Below are 13,527 nucleotides of genomic sequence, written 5' to 3' on the forward strand. Positions count from 1 at the left end.
AAAGATACTTTTAAGGTGTTCTATGATTTTAATTGCAGTTCTAAGATTTAGCCATAGCTGTGGTCTGTGGAGCTGTTAAGGTTAGTCACGCGATCACGAAAATAAGTATTTTTTTTAAGTTTTTCTTCTGCACACGTCTCGTCGGTCGTGTCAACCTTAAGACATCAGGTGATGATGTGTCCTTTCATATTGTCAATCTTAGAAGAAATGTTACATATTTTTTTGTCAGAGATCATGAAAATAAAACCGAAACTATCCAATCTATAATTTAATAAAATTAATCAAACAACTTATAAAATAAAAATAAATAAAAAGATGCAATAGTACAGAAATTCCCTCGACATTGTACAAAAAAATGGAAGAAAGTCGGAAATTGAAAAAAAGAAGTCTTAAAGGAATAATCCTCGCTTAAATGCATCGGTGTTATGTCTAGCGTACATCGGCGCCATATACTTCTTATTGTCCTTCTTGATCATTGACTGCACCAATCGAGCTGATGCGGCCGTTTGTTCGTCTTCACTCGACGGTGACGGAAAAACTACGGGGCCTTCAACTTCGGATGAAGGTTTTCGATTTCGGAAATTTTTCGGCTTGCGTTGGAAATAATTGGCATAATCATTTTGAGGTCTATGATGTTGTTTACTGTTATATTGTTTGGGGAATGTCGAGTAGTTTTTCAGTCCGGGTGTTGTGTAGACTCCTTTCTTTAAAACACCACCACCACCTCCTCCTCCACCATTATTATAATTATTTTTGAGATACTCTGCGTGGTGATTTCGCAGAGCTACTGGCTTCGAAGATATAAAGTTCGTATGAAGAACCTCGGTTTGAGGTTTCTTATTGGGATGAAGTAGTTCAGGGCGTTTCTTTGGTTTCTGCAGATGTGGGAGTTGTTCTTCGATTTGGAGATTGTCATTGAGATAAGTCTGCTTTTGGTAGTATTGATGTGGTATTGAATCGGCAGTTGCAATTGCCTTCCATTCGGTCTCATCAATATCATATGGCACTGCCTTGGGTTGGAATCCATATTCACTTTCCATATTCGTATGATATTCCTCCCTGGGGCTCTTCGGGTTGTCATTCATTCCTTGCATAACCATTTCCATTGGTATCTGTTTTATTCGTGCTTGAGGACGTAATTCAATCAAACTAGGCACTTTGGGATGGGAGTGTGTTAGATCTTCTAAGGGCTTTTTACCTGGGCTCAAATCAGAACTCAAGACTATGTGTTCTTGATCTTTACTGTAATGATTGATCTTAGACTGTGATGAGTCGTCGTTATTTCCCAATTCCGAATGAGGGGAATCAGTGATGGGATGAGAATTTGCTCCAACTGTCTTAACGACGGCATTGAATCCATTCTTAGAATCGGCTGTATAGTCAACCGTTCGAATTGATCCATCAGGCTCGAGAACACTATAGTGACCCTTGATCGTATCACCTTCCCGTGACTCCCATTGTGACTTAACATCACCAGTGTGCAAGTCTTTTACGCCATAGCTGAATGCATAGCCTGGATGATCCTGAAATAAAAGAGAAAAACAAAAGAACTATTAAGTTTAAAAGTTAAATTTTCGATTTTTATAAGACCTGTAACTTTCGAGAAATTAAGTTTTCAATAGAACAAAACTAAGAGTAGAGTAAAATAGCGATTTGAAAATGGACATGGATTGACAATTCTTTATTCACAAGTTGCCCTAAGTGGATGTATTAAATACTAGGACTTTTTTAAGTAAACGATTTTTAAAGGATAAATGAAGTAACACAGAATAGACAAAAGTCAAAAATAGTTCATATTAGAAAACTGCAATGAGGAATCGAAATGTGGAATTGGACCTCATCACTCAAGATATTACTAGTCGGAAAGGTTAACTTCCTGGAACCAATGGATGTGGCTATTTTTAATTGGCTTAATAAATGTACAACGTAATATTTTTGAGATTTTTGAGGCTATCTAAATTTAAGAAGTAACTTTTTTCAATAAAATCCTTGATGGTTTCCCAAATTTATATTCTTTTTCTTCAATAGTCAGTTTATGTACAGGGTCCGCTTAATACCTTTTTTTTGTAAATTCTATAAAAACGTTGAGTGTAGCTTCGGCTGTGTGGCACATTTCGCCGTCCTGCTTAAACGAAATAGTGCCATACCCGTCAAGATCAAAATGGGTTTCATCTTAAAAGATGATTTTTTTTGGCAAAATCTTAAGTCTTAAGCGTTGTTCATATATTTTTGTCATGCAGTTGTTTATTGATTGAATAGAAATCATCATCATACATATATATATTATTTCGTTTGCATGTCTCCCTTTTTCGGCTTTCATACGGAACTAATTTCAACAAATAAGGTGTCAAAACAAAGAGAATTTTTCGTAGACTATGCGAAATGCATTTTATTAAATATTAATTTTTATTTTATTGAAGAAACTTAATTTTTTATTAAAATAAAAATATGAAATACTCTGAAAATATTATGTTAAGGGAAATGGTTTGTGTATTTGAATGAACTTATCGAATACACAACATTTTTTGTCGGTAAGCTAGTTCAATCCCAAGACACAACTCATCCCAGAAATGAAAAATACTCTTAAGCATACTCAACGAAAACAATTGTATGTGTATTCAACTACTTCGTTCAAAGCTATTTTCTTTTTACAGCTTTATTTTAATTTCATATTAGAAGAACCAGGATGAAAAATAAATTATCTGAAGATGAGAAAGAAGCAGAATATGTATGTTTAAATTGTTAAGCAATCGCATAATTGGTTGTGTAATTAGGTAGGTGTCTAAAACGGATAAAGAATAGTTCATTGCCCTGTACAGTTTTATGCAGATAGATAGATAAAGACATGTTTATGATGATAATGAAGGAATGTTATTGGTAGGTAGAATGTACTTACTACAATCCAATCACTTTCCTTCTTTAATACAAGTTATCAGCGCAAACATGGAGCTATTACGTTCAGTTTATTTTTTTCGTTAAAGCTATAGTGCGCCGTTTTGATACCAAAAACTCGTTTGACCTTTAATTGAAAGGGATAGATTTATAGAGAAGCTTCATAGCGATTATATTAGAGCCATTTTGTCGCATTGCTTTGCCAAAGCAGGACATTTGCAGAGGAAATGGATTATCGTTTCACTTTCTCTTTGGTCACTACAGCTACGGCAAAAGGTGTTGTAAGAGATACCCAACTTCTCTTCATGAACACCTATAGGCCAATGTCCGCTACAAACCGCAACAATCCCGGCTATATCTTGTCTTGGCCTGCATAGAAGATCGTTTGTACGGGTTTTATTATAGGTGGGCCATATCTTCCTAGATATAATGGAGTTGGGTAAATTGCTCCACCTTCGGTTTGATTCAGTTTGGTAGATAGAAAAGATTTTACCCTTCAAAGCACCAATAGGAATGTTAACCATTTCCGCAAGTGAGCTATGAAGGGCCGATTCTTGCCTGGCTAGCTCGTCAGCCCGTTCATTTCCCACGATACCACTATGTCCCGGAACCCAGATCACGGTGACACCGAGGTTAGTATTCAGGCTCGCAAGCTCATCGCGACATTGCTGGACCAATTTAGATGAAGATATGGCCAAGTAAATGGCTTTGACAGCTGCCTGAATGTCTGTAAAGATAGCCGCATTTCGGTTTTGGTTTAGTTTTTGTTTAAGTATCTTACATGCCGCCCTTATTGCCAGCAGTTCAGCCTGAAAAACGCCAGCAAAGTCAGGAAGCCTAAAAAATTTGGCTACATTTAGGGACTCAGAAAAGATCCCAGAACCAAGTGGCAGTGGCGCTACACGGCCATCGTTGGTATTTATAATAGCTTTAGTTATAAAACATAAATACTCGTACGTACCAAATGCATTAATTCGGATAAAAGATGGGAATGTAATTAAAATTTTGTCAAAATAATGCGCTCTTTCGGGCTCATGCAGAGTGAGATGGGAGGGGGTTACATTCGATACAAGTAAAATAATTTAAAAATAAATAATTTAAGATTCAAAATTTTACCTGAAAAATAAGTTTTTCTTCAAAAATTTAAATGCCATTTTATAAATCAAAAAACCCTTGATTTTTCAATTTTTTTTTCGAAAATCGTTAGAGAGGTTTTTTAAAAATTAATTATTTATTTTGCTCTAAAAACATTTTTGGTATGCAGGTGTTAACATACGCTCTACATTTGAATTTTGTAAAAATAGTTGAACCGTTTTTGATATATAGAATTTTGAAACAAAAAAATCCTATTTTTTAAAAATCCAAGCAAAAAAATTCAATTTTTGATAAATATTGTTAAGGCAATAAAAGAGCTCATTAAAAAAAATTATTGAATTTGGAAAATTAAAAAAATCTATGGGTTTTTTGAGAAAATTTAAATTTTCGTTTTTTGGGAAAAAAAAATTGTATGAGCGTGGACAGACAGGCAGGACAGACGAGCGGAATCGCGGGACCCATTTTTTTCGACTACTCTACCATCGTAATATTATGTTTGACCTGTCTTACAAAAATCTAAAAGACACGCTTGACCAATTATGCTAAAACGGTTTTCAAAAGGAAGAGCGTTTTAAAAGTAAGTTGTTTTTGTAACTTATCTGTTGTCCAAGCAATTCTGTTAACTTGAGAGCAAATAGAGAACAAATTAATCAAAATCAGCACTAAAAATTGAGTTCATTTTTCAAAACTATGAAAAAGTTTTTTCAAAACTTTATCTTAATCATTTATAATATTTAGTGTTTTGTTTGTGAATAAGAAAAACTTAATTTTGCCGACCACTAATTTAGGGATGCAAATCTAAATCATTTCGTATGCATTTTACTAACCCAGCTAGCGAAGATACGGCATTTCTGATGATTTACCGGTTTGAAATGACGTCGTAAATGAACTTTGAAAGCGTTAAGACCTGAGACTTGATACAAATGTGGTTTGTAGAATGCCTTAAAAAACATCTGTGAGGAATCGACGAACCATATGAATTATTCCAACATCTTAAATTTATCAACAGTTTCATTATTGCCGGTCGAGAAAACAAGAAGATCCAAAAGTGATTTAGTTCTGCCAGCTGTGATTGGAAAATGTTTCCAATTCTTGTAGTGAATTTAAACGATTTCAAAACTTCAAATAGCGAGGTGTTCGAAATTAAAAATTACTTAATGGAAATCTCATAATAAAAAATACTGCGTTGTACAAAACGTCTTTGAGGTAGTTGAGGACTTTGTCTACCTAGGCATCGCTATAAACTCAGACAACGACACTGGTGATGAAATCGAACGAAGAATAACTTTTGCAAATCTCTCCTTCTTTGAACTTAGAAGGCAATTGAGAAGTAAAGTCCTCTCTCGAGCATCTAAAATCATCATCTATAAGACACTCATCATCCGGGTTCTCATTTATGGCGCTGACGCCTGGACCCTGTCAAAGAAAGATGAGAGCGTCTTCGAGAGAAAAATTCTTGAGGAATGGAGAAGAATATGTAACGATGACCTGTATAGGCTGTACAGCGACACTGACATGATTAACGGAATTAAAGTCCAACAACTTTGATGGACAGGTCATGTGGAGCGAATGGACATCAACGCTTCAGCCCGAAGGTCTTCGAATCCAATCACGAAGACGGCGCAGTAGAGGAAGACTGCCACTCAGGTGGTGCTTGCAGGTGGGTGAAGACTTCAAACAACTTGGCGTGCGAAAGTGGAGAAAGCTTTAGCTAGGGACCGAGCTGGCTGGAGACGCATGTTGGCTAAGGTCCAGATCCACCCCGGAGTGTAGCGCCACTTTAAGTTTAGCAAGCATTAAAATATATTTGGAACAGTTAGATCAGTTAAGCTCAACTTTGAAATTCCGTAATTTGTTGGTTCTGGGTTTTCCGGAAAGAAGATTTTAAAAAGCCTTAAGCGACTTCTTACAGGGAGCTACTAAACCTACAAAATTAGGTAACCACATAACATGTGATACTAAAAAGTTGTTGGTGCTTGTTTTGAACCCTGGGAGAATAACCCGCTGTCCTGTCAACTTATGTTCATTGATTGATTTAAAAGCGGTTACACCGCATCAACAGTTATATACAATTAACATCACTTTCAAAATAGCCGACACATTTGTCATCGCATATACACTCGTAGCTACATATCCAATGCAGCTCTTAATTTAATTCAAGCAACTTGTGTGATTTCGCTTTCATGTTGAGGGTCACCGAAAAAGCCAAACATAATGCCCATAAAAGCTTAGTTGTTGTTACGAGTTACGAGTACGTTAAAATATAAAACAAAACAAACAACTAAATAAAACAAAAATAACAAAAAAACTAACCTGTCGATTGTTCCCTGAGCGTAAAGCTACCAAATTAAATTCAGCCTTTCATGTAAAAATACCCAGAGATTCAAATTACATGTAAAACCCCATGCTGCTTATCTCCATCTTAATTCAGTCTTATAGTCGTTTCTGTGGTTAGGAGTATGGGGTTACATATTGCTAACACGACATTATCTTTTATGCATTCTAAATTTTGTGGAAAAAATAAGGCGTTATCGCTATTGAGTGAAAGGAACTTCTCGGTGCGTACACGCAAATGCTTCAGATAATTCGTTCGACTCCTGCTGCAGGCCCAAAACGAAAATGGCTTTTGTATGACTGCGACGCACGGACGTCAACCTGACTGCATGGTTTTAGTTTTTGCCATAAACCAAACGACATGGTAACAGAGCAAGATCGTCGACGACTACGACAACGACGACTATGACGACCCATAATATCATTGAACCGATTTAGAACGAGTTCCATGGATAAGCTAAAAGAAAAAATCAAATTTTCCGTCACCTTTCGTTAATAACATGCGAGTAAACTGCACACGACTCCCAACTCCCATCATGAACGTACCACACCGACCGACATGTTGCACGTACTCGGAGCACGTAGGTGTGGGCACAGTGCTGGGCTTGCCAAAATATCAACTGAACTGTGATCTAACATAGATTTATTAACTTCTAGAGACAAAGTCGGGAAAAAATGCTCCCATTTTTATTTTTAAACTCTTACCTTCCACGAGTACTTAACTCAAGCTTATGAGTTATACTTTTTTTCAAATATAGATTCAAGATTCAGAAAAAAAAACTTTGAACTTATTTATGGTCGATATACGAACCATTACCATTGCGATGAACGGCAGTTAATCTTGTTTTGTTTTGCTTATCAGAGAAACGATCTATCAAAAATCCCGTTGCGAATCTATCTTGAACGATATTGATTCGCTCAGATGCGTGAAAAATGTATGGCAACATAGCTCTGCAGGATATTGCATAAACGACTCAAAATGATGCTGTGACTATGAGCTTGGACATGTCTTTCAAATATAAATCGGTCAACGATAACTTTAAAAATGCGTGATTTTCGAATTCGGACATCGGTCGGGTGTGGTTTCATGAGCTTGGCGGCGAAGCACGGTTGAAAGAATTTTGAAAGTAATATCTATTTTTAGAATTAATAAAGAGATTTTCGATTTTGTATGATTGTTACTTTTAGATTCAAACTTGTTTGGTTTGATGGTTCAACCATTTTCAAAACCTTCTATAGCTTTCAAGTAAAGTCGTTTATATTGTTATGAATTCTTAATGGATTTCCTATTTGCAAATCTTCTCAACTCCTCTACCAAGCGATTCAATGCCCAGTAATCCAACAAACGGTGTCATCTATGGTTATGAACTTAGAGTTCCTTGGTCAATTGGATCTTGTATGGGTGTAAGCCTGAGTCCTGACCTAAAATTCGTTAAGTTGAAGTTTGCGAAAGGCCGAATTTTTGTGCACGGCGAGGAATAGACTGCTCTCGGGTTCTGCCATACACTCTTACGGACCGGATGATGTTCTCGGCCGATCTTGCGTTCCTTGAACGTACAGGTCGGCTGATGGTTTACTGAACCGGTCATCTCAAATTTGCCCCCTAAACGTTAAGAGTCGATGGTGAAGTTCCACCACGTGAACCGTAAAATGGGAGCAATGCGCGCAACGTTTGCGTGTACGAACACTAATTTTGATAAGAAAGTTTTATCATTTGAACGTGCTTTTCAAACTTGTAAATCGCCATGATAATTTGGCATACACAACCGAATAATGAACACAAGATCTGACAGATGTCACCAAAACAAAATCGCAGCCACGGGGCGCCAAAATCTACCCGCGCCAATTTAAAACCCCCATATAATAGGGTGAGCCATGTAGAGGCTTCAATTTTAACATTGACAGCTATTTATTTCAAAAAGAGTACTCAGTAGCCCAAACAGTGAAGTTTTGGTCAAAATGAACCCTCATGTTTTATGCAAGTTATTGCAAACATTTGTGAGACCACAGTCATACTAATGAACAACTTTTATAGTTCCCGTTCGGGGTACAGCGGAGGGGAATATGCCTGTTGTAACCGATACATGTGTGATGCTCAAATCACGAACGTCAAAGCACCATATCGATCTCAGCATATCAACATTTCACGACCTAGCCTCATTAGAATTCTGAATTTTGATGGATTCAGCAATTGAAGGTTGCAAACAATCATACGCTTTATTATCTCTTCGCAGTTGGTAGCCTACGGAAACTGACAATTGATAACGATTTTGGTGAAAAATCATCTTTATTAACGAACGTGAATTTTTTCTTTTAGTCAGCAACGTCAATTAGCAAAAACACTCAAGTTAAAACGTTTCTCGTCAAGGTTGGACGTTTCAGAGGACTGTAATTCACCTCCATCTTTGAAACTACTCGAACACAGAAATGGTTGATAGTTGTAAGTCACTAGACTCTGGTTCCACCGCCTAAATTATTTATTTCTGTATTTGTAAAAGTGGTCAGTCTATTATCATTATATTCTTTAATAATTATATTAAGTATTTTTGAGCTTCATCTGAAAAGATGATTTTTTTTTGGCAAAATCGGCATCTTCAGTAAGCGTTGTTCTCAGCGTTGTTCAAGCGTGTACACAACCATATTCGTTCAGCGGAAGGATAAAACTAATTATTTGTCAAATCAGACATGAGCTAAGTGTACCATTGACGAAATAAGCACGGGTTGGAAAAAAAGTTAGATGGGGACCCTATATTATTAACTTCTCCATTTTCAAAACGGTTTATTTATTTCTACTTGCGACTTTTAGCCAGCGTATGGCAAATATTGCATTCGTATAAAATTTGGAATTCGAGATTTTGATCAAACACGCCATTACGATGGTCGAAGTGGGTCCGTACCGATTCCGTCTGTCTGTCTGTCTGTTTGTGTCACCCCTACACCCCAAAACTAAAAATAATAGTAGTCCCCAAAACAGTAGTTGTCAAAAACGAATCGATATATTTTTATTGAATTTTCTTAAACATTCTATTTACATTTTTTTTGTTTTAAATTGTTTACGACATCTGTAACCAATCCAGTCTCTTAAAATTTCTTCACAGTTTTGCCAATTTCTTGCGTAGTTGGACGACTATGGTAAACCATTATCTCCTCTTAAAGCATGATATGTGGCTGTGTCAGAATCACCATTTTTGCATTAGGTTTTAACAATTTGTATGGGTTGTGTGATAGTTAAGCGATCCATCTTCGTAAATGTCAGACTTTCAAATGAAAAAAAAAACTGTTTTAACAACTTTGCTTGACAGTGATCGAATTTCAGCCTTATATTTAAAAAAAAATCTAAATTTAAAACCTGTTATTTTTTTAACTAAAATTGACTTTTTTTAAAATAAAAACGAAATGGGCTAAAGGTTTTCGAAAAAAAATTTAATAAGTCAAGGCTGTTTTGATAAATGAAATGACATTTATATTTTTTAAGACAAACTTATTTGATTGGTAAACTTTTAATTTTTAAAATTTTAAAATATAAGTTATATTGGTAAACAGAGTCTTTGGATACAGACGTAAGTTTGTGCGATCCAGTCGTGCACTTTATTTTATAATTTGTTTATAATTTTATTATTGATGAAGAAAAAGCAGTACCCATGGAGTGATGGGTAGTGCGTTGGTCTTTCATGCTAAGGTCTTGGGCTCAATACTTGTAACAAAAGTGGCGTAAATTCATTTGGGGCTAATGTCATAACATTTCTTTAATAATTTAATACGTTTTGTTATGACATAAAATCGATGGCCTGATTTCTATAACATTTAACATTATTCTTAAACACTTACAACCCGAAATTCTTAAATATCTTGAAAAGACGACACAAATAACTATCAGTGTAGGCTAAAGATTTATTAACTTCCCATAATAAGTTATGTATTTTAATGGGTCCGATTTGTCGAATTGAAAATGTTGACATTTCTGTACTTTTCAAGGTAGAATCGAAATATCTATATAAAATCTATATAAAAATCGTGCGTCTCTCACGAACCAATGACGCCAGAGACTTGAATTAAATTTTATATTATATATTGTAACGTGATACCAAACCAGTATATTTTTGGAAAAAATCCAATTAACGATTTTTTTTTAAATTAAAAAAACTGAAAAAAAAATTTGTCACCTGGAAATTTTACGAAAAAAAATGGTTTTATCTCCAAAATAATTTTGTGCAACGAAGAATTACGTTTTTAACATTATTATGGTACAATTTTGAAAAAAAAAAAACAAATTGACAATTTTTTTTATAAAAAATGAAAACCTAAAAATACCTTACTCAAAGTTGATAAAAAGTGAATTTCGACTCAAATTACTTTTTAAAAACTTGAGATTATGGCTTCAAACTTATATTTTTTTTTAAGAAATATTGTTTTCAACGTTTAGAAACATTTTGAGAAAAATCGAATTGACCGTTTTTTTTACAAAAAATAAAACCTTAAAAGAAAATTTAACAAAAGTTGGTAAAAATTGTTTGTCGACTCATATATTCATAAATGATCTTATGTCTGCCACTTCTAATCCATTAACCTGTTTCGCCGACGACAGTACCCTCAGCTTCTCATACTCGTTTATAGATTCACATCCTTGTCCTTCGGATGTGGAACTTCAACGGCAGCGTATGATAAGCTCATTAAATTCTGATCTTGACAGCGTTGTACAATGGGGAATCAAAAACCGTGTAGAATTTAATGCTTCGAAAACTCAATGCTGTCTCCTGTCGTTAAAGCGTAACATACCCCCGATGCCACTATCTATGAGTGGCACTTGCATCCAAGAAACTAATCAACTGTCAGTACTTGGTATGTGTATCACAGATCACCTTTTATGGAACGATCATATATTTGATATTGCCAAAAATGCTGCCAGGTGCTTAGGACTTCTCCGACGGTGCAAGAAATTTTTCACCCCTTCTGATCTGGCTGTAATTTACAAAGCCTTCATCCGCCCAAAGCTTGAATATAATTCGCATATCTGGGCAGGTGCCCCCAAAACAAGTTTAAATCTCTTGGATAGAATACAAAAAAGGGCTTTAAAAATGAAAGGCGATAGAACTATAATTGAAACATTTACATCGCTAGAACACCGCCGCAATGTTTCATGCCTTTCGTTGTTTTATCGATATTTTTACAAACAATGTTCTGTTGAACTAGCCAGTTGCATTCCACCCCTTAAACGATTCAGCCGTAATACTCGCACTTCCAGGAATGCTCATCAGTTTACCCTTGAGCTCAATTTCGGGCGTACTGTCAAGTACAGAGATTCTTTCTTAAATCGCACATCGAGAATGTGGAATGCTTTAGCCAACTCTGTTTTTCCCTCCCATTTTGATGTTCAGAACTTTAAGACCAATGTGCACCGGTATCTCCTTTGTAATCCTTCCCTATTTTCCTAATGCTCGCACTGTGTTTAAATATAAACATATAAAGGGTACTAATAACCCCTTGAGTGCCTGCAAATTATAAAAAAAAAAAAAAGCTTTTTAAAAATTAAAAATATTGTCTTCAAACTTTTTATTATATCACAGAAAATATTGGTTTTCCATATTCAGTAGTTTTGGTAAAAATTGATGTTCGGTTCTTGATATCTCTTAGTTTGTAACAACTAATTTTATGATAATTTTGGAAAAGAATACAAGTTTTTCTTATTTTTAGTAGAAATTCTCATTAATATGTACATATGTGTCTTCTTTCGATTCTATTAAGCTTAGGAAAAGGAACAATCGTTTATTTTCAGAGTTTAAGAGTTCGAACAATATTAGTTATAGAGTGAAATTCTGATGCGTGTACAAATTTAAAAAAAATATACACCCTTAACGTTATTCTGATATTTTTTCAATAAATTGCAAAAACTTGGTTTAAAAGCCTAAGTTGAAAAATTGGTTCGTTATCAGAAGAAGCAATTACTTTTAAAACGTTTGTGACTATTTTTTTTGTGAAGAAAATTATAGGCATAAATTGTCGGTGTTTCTTTTAAAGCACTTTATAAAATAGGTGAAACGTTTTGAGGATTTTTCAAAAAATGTTATGAATTGCTAGAAACATTTAAACGAAAAACTGAAGATGGGACTATATGTGGATAAGGAAAACCAAGAATACTACTTTTTAAAAAAGTTGATAACTTTAATTGATAAAGTGATTTTGATGCTTTTTCTTTGTAAGTAACGGGCCGTAAGGGGTTATTAATACCCTTTACATGTTTAAAGTTTAAACACAGCGCGAGCTTAAGGAAAATAGTGTAGGATAACAGATAAGATACCGATGTACATTGGTCTTAAAGTTTTGAACATCAAAATGATAGGAAAAAACAGAATTGGGTAAAGCATTCGACATTCTCGATGTGCGTTTAAAAAAGAATCTCTATATTTGACAATGCGTCCGAAATTAAGCTCAAGGTTTAACTGACGTGCATTCCTAGAAGTACGAGTATTAAGGCTGAATTGTTTGAGGGGGGAATGCAACTGGCGAAAGGAATGAAACATTGCGGCGGTGTTCCAGTTGCCTATCATTTTCAAACAAAATAGTTATAACAGCCAGATCAGAAATGGTAAGCAATTTTTTGCACCGTCGGAGAAATCCTAAGCACCTATAAGAGGTGATCTGTGATGTCAATACCGAGTACTGAAAGTTGATTAGTTTCTTGGATGCAAACGCCGGGAATGGCTTACGCTTTAACGACAGGAGACATCATTGAGTTTTTGAAGCATTAAATTCTACACGGTTTTAGATTCCCCATTGTACAATGCTGCCGAGATCAGAATTTAATGAGCTTATCATACGCTACCGTTGAAGTTCCACATCCGAAGGACAAGGATGTGAATCTAGAAAAGAATATGAAAAGCTGAGGGTACTGTCATCAGCAAAACAGTTTAATGGATTAAAAGTGGCAGACAAGAGATCGTTTATGAATATGAGGAAGAGAGTCGGAGACAAAACGGAGCCCTGTGGAACAAGAGCGCTTATTTAATGAATTTGAAACAATCCAATACAACTTATATTGAACGGTTAGAAAGGTATTTTATAATCCAATGAAGAAGGGATTCATCAATTACAAAAGCAAGAATTTTCGATAAGAGAGCTTATTGCCAAACTCTATCAAATGCCTTTAAAATATCAAGAGCGATAATCTTAGTTTCTCCCAAACTATGTAAAGATTTGTTCCACTGTTCG

General features: G+C 35.2%; 1 protein-coding gene across 1 annotated transcript in view; it reads right to left on the bottom strand.

Moving 5' to 3' along the window:
- Positions 1–255: 255 nt before the first annotated feature.
- The window catches only part of LOC129945171 (uncharacterized), a 59,881-nt gene continuing 46,609 nt past the window's right edge, over positions 256–13,527 (bottom strand). The window contains exon 4 of the mRNA XM_056054830.1: positions 256–1,523. Within this exon, the coding sequence (XP_055910805.1) occupies positions 390–1,523 (1,134 nt within the window). The 3' untranslated portion in view covers positions 256–389. The remainder of the gene's footprint in view (positions 1,524–13,527) is intronic.

The sequence above is a fragment of the Eupeodes corollae genome, chromosome 2, assembly GCF_945859685.1.
Source record: "Eupeodes corollae chromosome 2, idEupCoro1.1, whole genome shotgun sequence".
Classification (NCBI taxonomy): Eukaryota; Metazoa; Arthropoda; class Insecta; order Diptera; family Syrphidae; genus Eupeodes; species Eupeodes corollae.